This window comes from Dermacentor variabilis, chromosome 2 (assembly GCF_050947875.1).
Source record: "Dermacentor variabilis isolate Ectoservices chromosome 2, ASM5094787v1, whole genome shotgun sequence".
Taxonomy (NCBI): domain Eukaryota; kingdom Metazoa; phylum Arthropoda; class Arachnida; order Ixodida; family Ixodidae; genus Dermacentor; species Dermacentor variabilis.
In genome coordinates this window covers 180,472,571-180,481,311 of record NC_134569.1, presented here as the reverse complement: position 1 = coordinate 180,481,311, position 8,741 = coordinate 180,472,571, and the positions used below count along the sequence as shown (strand labels likewise).

Below are 8,741 nucleotides of genomic sequence, written 5' to 3'. Positions count from 1 at the left end.
TGGCCGCGAACTTGCGATATCGCTGTGGCGGTGCTCCCAGGAGGCACATGACGTCACAACGCGCGCCTCGCCGAGGATATTTCTCTCTCTCTCTCTCGCTCCCAAATCACTACTGCGCATGCTCAACTAGTAGCATCGAGCCGCAGGTGTTCCGCCGCTGCGTAGCGCCGCGCCTTTCCGCTTCCGCCGTTTCGTGTGACGTCACACCGCGTTCCTCGTCGCTGCGCTCGCCCCCGCTCGCTTCGCCAGCTGCGTCGCATGCCTCATAAAGGCCCAACCACACGCGGTGAATCGTGCGCGCCTGGCTGCGCGTCACGCGTCTGCGAGGCCGTACGCGCCTGTCCTACGCGTCTAGAGAGGGCAGACGCGCAGGAAACGCGCGCGTCAAGGAGGTCTTGATCTTGGGCGTCTGTTTGAGCGTACGCGACGGAAGTGGCAGCTTGTGCACCGACGTCACGTGGGCCGCATGTACACTTCCGGCGGTTCGGAAAGGTTGTTGAAGTTTCAGAATCGTGCGGAGACGCCGGGAGTCGCTGCTGGTTTCGTGTCGATGGAGCACAGAGGCTATGGAGGCGATCAACAACGAAGCGCTGATCGCCTGCGCTGAGGCTCGACCTGCGCTTTGGTAGCAGGCGAAACACAAGCGCCACTAGAACAAGCACTTGACGAGGTGGTCGTGGATCGTCATTCCCAACGCTGCCGAACAGGCGAGTGCTCGGAATTTTATACGGGCGTCACAGCGGAGCAGTTTCAATCGCGATCGAGCCCGATTGGGGTCGGATTTTGTGATCACGATTGCCTGTACCGCGCGATCTGCGTAGAACCGATCGTGATCGAGAAATTTGATCGCGCTCGATCGCCATCGAAAGCCTAGCTGTGTGGCACTGGTATAAGCTGACTCTCTCATCAGCCGACTCGCAGATGTCTAAAACGCGTTTCATCTGTGCAGATGACGTTATCCCAGCGCTGCAGAAGTGATGGAAGTCCGCGGGGAATAAATTTCGGCGCCTGGGAATACGTTTCAGAAAGAAAAGAGCCGCGCCGTGCCAGACGACGTTCAGGACGACGTCATCTGGCTGTTTTTCGACCAGATGATGTTTCTGCGCCACACAATGGAGAGTAGACCGTAAGTGATCTTGAAGTTTCCACCTTAGCCGGCGTGTTAAAAATGAAACACGGGGTTTTAGTGCTTTCCCTTTACCACGTTAACCGGCGATGCCGTATGTTTGTGTTATAGCTGGCAATGCACCGCACTTATGGGAATCGACTCAATATTGTGCTTACACAAGCAAGTCGACGCACAGTATGCATTATATTCAGCTTTGTCTAATTTGCGATAAAATATTTGTGCTGCATCGCCGCTCCGATTATCGCATATTTCGTTAAATGTGATCCGGTGAGGGGACATACAAGCAGTACAAGAATAGCTTTGTATATTTATTTAGGTACCCACAAAGCCAGTTTGGCTTTGCAGTGGGGAGCAGAGAAAGCAGAAATACAGGTACAAAATAACAAGTAAAATAGCACTTAAAAACCTAACAGTAAATCATAAGACAGAAGTACAGAGAATATCACATACAAATTAGCAGGATGAATAAAAAGAAAAGGGCTTGCATGATGCACACACAAAAACAAAACACAAAACATGCAAGTAGTTTTTTTTTATTCTGTGCACTGATCCTAGAAGGCAGCGTGCAAGTCAATGGCCAGTATTTAACTGAGTATTGAATGTTGCAATATTCATGTGTACCTTGGGCACTTCAATGCACAGTTTTAATTTTGCATTTTGTTGCTTGCCAGCAGTGTACAAATCGGTGCTTCATCACAGACCCTCAAATATTACCTAGCTTGCTTAGGGATTCATTCAGTGTCATCATGCTGTAGGAATAAATGCGCCATAGTACTGACGACATTGTCAGCTGTGTAATTGATAATTCTTTTTGTGTCTGCTCAGCAGTGTCTTTACCTAATTATCAGCCTGCGGTTATTCTGCAGATCCCAGGTGGTGTGGTTACTCGTTTAAGCGAAGCTTTCACGATGTTTGTGGAGAACGCTGTTCCTGCTTAGCAAAATTTTCAAGGAAGGACTAGATGATCCAGTTTAACACATTCGCACTGTGCAAAAAATGATTATTGAAATTTTACGTGCTAAAACCACGATCTAGTTACATTATTTTAATTGGTATTTGCATTACGTCCAGTACTTGTCACTCGTGCAACACAGTAGCCAGTAGTCAGCTGGGATGACAATGGTTCAACGACTACATTAATATCAATATGAGGCGAGCTATTTGGCAAGACAGTAGGAGTGGCGGAAGGAAAGTCCAGAGAAGAGGCAAAAAAAGCTTGGCTGTAAGAAACCTTCTGGAAGAGTTTGCTCGCTAAGGTCAGCTTTGCTGGGCCAAAACACCCTTTACAAGGCAGATGGCAAGAAGGCAAACATTATTAGATGTAACTTCCTAAATACAAACAACAAATGCCCTGATTACTACGTACACAGCTTCACACTGTGTTTAGACGTACATTCAGTTAAGAAAAACAGTTTAGAATGAGATGAAGCTTACAAACAAGTGAAAGGAAAACAAAGTTACAAGCCAAGAACGTTTCCAGTAGAAAAACTAGAACAGGAGAGAGCCTTATACTAAAGCAAGACCTAACAGTACTACTACTCTATGTTTAGAGAGTGCAAGCATAGGTCTTTCAACATGAAATTTATTAAGTGGTTTTACTGAGTAAATGTAGTGGAATGCTTCCTGCTAATTATTTCAAAACTGAAACATTCCAAATATCATGCACTGTTTTGAGTAGAAGTAATCACTAGGCTTTAGGCATGCAGATCTCGTAAGTACTGCTTAAATGCATCACAAGCAAAAACAGAAAAAGATACAAAAGCTACACTTATGCGCATGCAGAAACTGTTCATTCTGGTTGTATAGGCAAGCCACTTTTGTCCCTACAAAACTGATTCAGAGCTTCAGTGTATGCTAATAAAATCACACACTAAAACAAATGTGGATGGATTTGAGCCTTCATATATTTTTGCATCCAGACTGGCACATTATTTACACATTGACAGTATGTGCAACCCTTATTACGCTCACATGCAGGATGTCCGCCAACCTTCCACCAGTGCCCCCATCGAGTGAGGAGGGAAGTGCTGCAGACATCTTAACAAAAAATGTGCCAGTTTTCCGATCTGGCAACACTTGGAAGTGCCATCACCGTCAAGTGAAGAGTCACAAGCGCCAGCATCGACTCTGTCTTCGGCGTCGCATGAGTCTGTGGAGTCCCAGGGCATTTTAGAATCTCTTGAATCACCGATGTTTCAAGAAGTTCTGGTTCCTGAGGATTCTGAGGCACACCACAGCAGTCCGCAGTCAGAAGCATCGCTGGCTTCAGCAGGCAGTCGTAGGCTGGATACGTTAGGAAGCATTGCTTCTGAAGCAAAGTCAAGGGGGAGGAAAAGGAAAAAGAAAGATTAGAGTCAGTTAATATTGGAGGAATTAGGCAATGTTTCAAGTGCAATCAAAAGATGCAAACCACAGGACGACCTCGAACTTTTGCCGTCTCTCTGCTCAAACACATTAGAGAGGTCAGTGAGGATACGCATTTCGACATGAAAATTACATTGATGCAAGTAGGAGAGTAATTCAAAGATTAATGTTTTTGAATGTATACTTTTTGTATAACAAAGCCAAGAGACAATGAAACAAAAGGAAATCATTGATGAATTTAATTACTTTATATTGAAATGGAAAAATAAGGAGGAAAATGAAAGTATATAAGAAGGTAGCTTCTCACTAATGCGAGACAAACCCACAAACTTTGAATTATGCTTGCATTGCTTTACCAGTAGAGCTGCAGCAATGGCTATCCCTCTGCAAACTTTCTTGGGCCTGAATGTACATGTACTGGATCTCACCCTGGTAGTGTTAGCCAACGCTACTCATGCAAGAACACTCCAAGAGCCTAATCTAGTACACATAAACATTCTATGAAATTGATGGTGGAATAGCCTCCAGCTCAATTGGTTTTGGTTTTAGCTCCCACCAGTGGCAAGTTATATTTTGACCACTTTCATTTCCCTTCTCCTTGTGATGTTGACATTACAAATAAAATGAGTTATTTTCCTTTATGCTTTATATATGTTTCCTTGTCTGTTGTTGTCATGTCAAAGCCCCTCAGCTCTTCTTTTTTGTTCATTTTACATTGTCTTGTATCCATATTTTTGTGCGGTATTCAAGAATTTCATAAAGTTGATATCTGTGGGCCTGGTTGGCTGGCCATTGCTGCTGTAGAGATGTGTGAACATGTTTTAGCAACACACCTACGATAAAGAAGCACTGACTTGCAACTAAAGGTTTGTTGTTGCAAGACAGATGTTTATCGCTTTCATCTGTGTTTACTCATTCAGCCTGTCTTGCAGCAATGAACCTTTTTGAGTTCACCACCTGTGCATGAAGAGTTTGTGCATGCATGTAGAGATGCCTGTACATGCCTGTAAATAAAAAAATGTAATGAACCTTCAACCAGACCCCACTGAAAATTTCGGTTATATGCTGCAAGTTGTAAAGCCTGTCGGGGCGTTCTAGCAGCGCAAGCATTTTTCATATTGTTTTATTATTATTAGAAGAGGTAGCAGAAAGGCAAAAGTCTTGCCACCACATAGCCAGGAGGCGAGGTTCACTGCCAACATAGACAACCTCTACCTCTCCCACAACTATCATCCACAAGCCACATTCCTTGCATTTTTTTTCTTTGTGTTCCGTGGCTCAGTTCCAGAGTTGGTTTTGCATGTTCTGCATTGGATGTTTGGCCAAAGTCTTTGTACGTAATCAGTGACATTGAAGGCAGTGTGTAAATGAGACATTTATACGTATGACCCTGCTTCACTGGCAGGAAGCAGGGCTACCTGACGGGAGCCGTGAACAGCATGTGAGCTTTAAAAAATTTCTTAAGCTGAAAAAAATGTAAGAAATTTCTGCGGCTGTCGGGCTGTTCTGCAGTTGTTTAATACTTTGCAGGCACGATCGCCACTATATGACTTACACACCACTGCAGAGTCTAGCCGCCTCAATCCCCACACAGTAAGTCAAGGCAACGTCTTTTATGTCTTACCGGGATGCCAAGTAGCTTGAATGCAAGTTGAAAAAAAATTAGTACGCATGTTTCAATTGTTTGAATACTAATTATGATGACATGATTTTTCTTCACAATGATCTACATGGCTGTGGGGGGCCCTTTTCAGGTGACATACGATCAAAATTCATTTGTGTAGGTTAGCTACCACCTTTGTTTAATACTACATGTGCAAGCATACCTCAGTGCATGTTTTACAGGTTGCGCAAGGTCAAAAGCACTGAGGTAGCTTTTGTGCGATGCCAGTCGATGGCAGTTTTTCTTAAGAGTTAGCCGTAACTGTTACACTGGTGATGCAGTAAGTGGAAACTTTCAGTCTCTGTGCTCATGCGATCATTTTTTTCTTGTATTTCTTTTTACGCGCATTGTCAGTACCATCATTACTATTTCTCGTTTTGTATCAGCATTTCGTGTCCCATTTTTTTATTTGTTTATGAGTTAATAAATAGTTAGTTGTGTATAATTCTGTATTCTGTGGAAAGAGAGAAATAAAGATGATTATTAATATATTATTATTATTTTTTTATTAGTATTTTTTATGCACGCTCATTGTCAGTCGTTTCCTTCTTTCTTTTGTTTTGCTTCAATGTTTTGTGGCTCCTTCCTGATTTGGCTTCCAAAAGGCGACGGGCAGTAATATGTAAATAAAATAAAATAAATGATACATTAAATGACAAAGAAACGGTGTTCTGTATTCCTGCAATCGCACATTATTACTCTAGGGGCAACTGTCCTTTACCAACCTCAATGCTACAGCAAGTCGTTCTCCAGGCTCCAGGGGTTTCTCGAATGTGGTGCTGCCGTGTGAGGGCCTCTGCTAAAAAGCTCAATAGCTTGTCCAAGAGCTGCGGCGCCTTGCGAAAGAACTTGTAGAAAAATCCGTGGTCATCCTGACGTATCCGTTGCATCTGTAAAAAATGGTGCATTATTGCCTGGCAGCAAGACCATGCCCTGCCCATATACACGCGCAGGTATCAGGAGCTGTACACTTTTCACAGACACACACGTATAGCCACTAGCCATCATTAATTTTACCCCCTGCTTTGTTTATGTGCTTGAATACAAACAGTGGTTCGGCAAAACAGGAGAGCCAGTTAACGGTATATTAAAATCGTGCGGCCACTGCCAAGAAACTTCCGAAATTAGTCGCACAGAATTTTAACCTGCCCCCCAGGTCACAATTTAATTACATTACACTTCATATTCTACAGTCACAATTCTGAGAGACAGAAAATATAGGAAATCGTATCTCCTCCACAAGCTTCATATAAGACAACCAACACGTGTAAAAAGGTGTTCTTGAATCTATGTGCTATACTAATGGCACAAATATAACTAGCAGTCCTTAGCTTTTTGTAGGGGTGTGCTAATACCGAAAAGTAGATTTAGAATCGAATCAAATGAAGAAAAAATAATCTGGATATCAAATAAAATATCGAATAGCAGAAACTGTATTACAAAACTTAATCCTTACAAATTTTGTGCAAGAAAAGAGGCTGCTACACAAGCTCTGTGTAAACAGTATGGTCTACTGTTAATAATGAAGGGAGCCCCAAATTAGTATTACAGATTGTCTGTTGAATCAAGCGCTTCTTCCCCTCTGACGCTGAACAGTTAATGACCGTATGTCGTACGGCATACACGGGTTAGACAGACGGCGGTTGAAACGTCGTGAGGTGTTGTCACCACGTATCCAATATACTATCTGTATGCTTCCGGCGGCTAATCAGCCCGATCTTCGCCTATGCTTTCGCGCTTTCCGCACTACACCCTGCTCTTGTCGTTCCCCCTGTTCGCGTGCGTCACGTTATCGTTTCGATCGGTGCTGTCAACCTGGACAAACCTTGCACCGACGACGCGATGCTGTTCTGCGAATTGGGCGTTCGCGCTCTGCGAGTACGATCCCCGCATTACTACTTTAACCCTTTCGCTTATGCGCGCACTTAAAAACGCTGATAAGTAATTGCTGTCCTAACGAAGATAAGTCTCCATGTCCAAACACTGGCTCCTAGTTCTACCACTGTAGATCATCGAAAGGAAAGAAGTTACTCACAGCCGTAAAGTCCTTCATCTTTACGCAGTTGAAAGACTGGCCGGACCCACCAACGTCGCCGCCGCAGAGGCCGCAGACGCTTTCTGCGCTCCCGCCGCCGTTGCAAGAGCAGCAGCAGCAAAAGCTTCTTTCTCATGTGGTACATTACGGGGAGAGAACGCTGATGCCGGCGAAGCAAGCGGCTAAGCAAGGGCTCGGCAGCAACGTCGTGCGTGGTCGCGCGCAGATGTCAGCTGCAGTTGTGAGCAAGCAGACGCTATCGCGCGTGATGTTGATAATTGTTGTAGCTTTTCTTGCCATAAGGATGTATAGATACGAACAGCGTGCGTTTCTCAACTTAAAAACAATGTACTAGCTCTAACATTGATAAATTAAATAAACATGGCTAGCCATAAAGAAATTAAAGATAAACTTTTCTCAAAGCCAAAGACGACCGTTTCCGCCATCGCTGGGCAGCTGGTCTGTCAGCCCTGTGCTACGCGCAGCGAAGCGCGCACGTGTGCGCGTATCGTGTGGCTGGACGCCCTTCCCTTCATCACCCGCGTACGCGCACGCAGACGCGTACGCTTACGTGTACGCGTAGCGAGACGCGTATCCCGGGCTGCGTGTGGTTGGGCCTTAACATGTCGGAGGATTGAAAAGGAGAGCTCGCGTGCGCCGTAACCACAGTTGAGGTGGCAGTATGGACGGCGACAATTCTGATAAGCAGGAGGAGGCCTGGAATCGACATCGGAACGAGGTGAAGAGGAAACGAATCGCCCAAGAAACAGACGAACAGCGCGCCGGACGACTGGCTAAAAGCCGCAACATAGCTAGACAACCAGACTAACCTGGACTGGCAATCAAGATTAACCAAGGCTAACCATGCTATGTCTTAGCTTTTACTACGTATATCCTGGCATAGCCGAGCTAAGGCACTGCCATTTCTTTTACCGAAGTGAGAAATGCATTTGAAGTTATACTAGACAACTTCGTAAACCTTGCAGCAAAAAGTACTTAAGTGCGTTCAGCAGAAGCAGAATTATTGGCTATCAAACTTCATTTTTGACCGCTTCGCGGTGCTCCCTCTGCGTATTTAGTGCCTTTGCACTGCAAAGGCTATGGCACAGCGGGTCGTGCCCACAACGCCTCGCTAACTGAACGTCACCGCGGCGCGCAGTTCAAATTTAATTTTGTATCCTCACATAGAAGGTAGACGCGACTATTTCCTCAGCGAGCCGCAGTACGATAGAAGGCGGGCTCGTCGCGACACCCCACGGTGGCCGCGGTAACTATGCTACGTAGCAGACCACAACTGCATGCAACTGTAGTACGTATATATGCAATGCGTTTCCTTTGAGCATGCCAGGCCGGCAAGGCGCGCTTGAACTCATGTGCTCCAGTCTTTCTGTTGTGCTACGTGGAGCGGATCGGCTTTCTTCTGCACCAGCTTGACCGACAGATAATACCTATATCTAACTTAAGCATTTTGAAGCGCTGTCAATAGCCCATTGTGAATCGATGTCTGCCAAGGCGTCTAGCCAGGATCGGGAAATCGGCAAGGAGTGAGC

The 8,741-nt window shown here is 45.1% G+C and overlaps 1 protein-coding gene and 1 long non-coding RNA gene across 2 annotated transcripts; one reads left to right on the top strand and one right to left on the bottom strand.

Annotated features, from left to right (window-relative positions):
* The first annotated feature begins 284 nt into the window (after positions 1-284).
* On the top strand, positions 285-4,141 carry LOC142572979 (uncharacterized). The gene is made up of 3 exons (XR_012826187.1): positions 285-707; positions 950-1,126; positions 3,107-4,141. It is a non-coding gene; the product is annotated as an uncharacterized LOC142572979 (long non-coding RNA).
* Positions 1,423-7,809, bottom strand: LOC142572978 (uncharacterized). Its single transcript, XM_075682459.1, has 3 exons — positions 7,192-7,809; positions 5,882-6,046; positions 1,423-3,437 (listed from the first exon to the last, which is right to left on the bottom strand). Exons 1-3 carry the CDS (start codon positions 7,207-7,209, stop codon positions 3,168-3,170), a joined length of 453 nt encoding a protein of 150 aa, XP_075538574.1. The 5' UTR covers positions 7,210-7,809; the 3' UTR covers positions 1,423-3,167.
* Between the last annotated feature and the right edge of the window lie 932 nt (positions 7,810-8,741).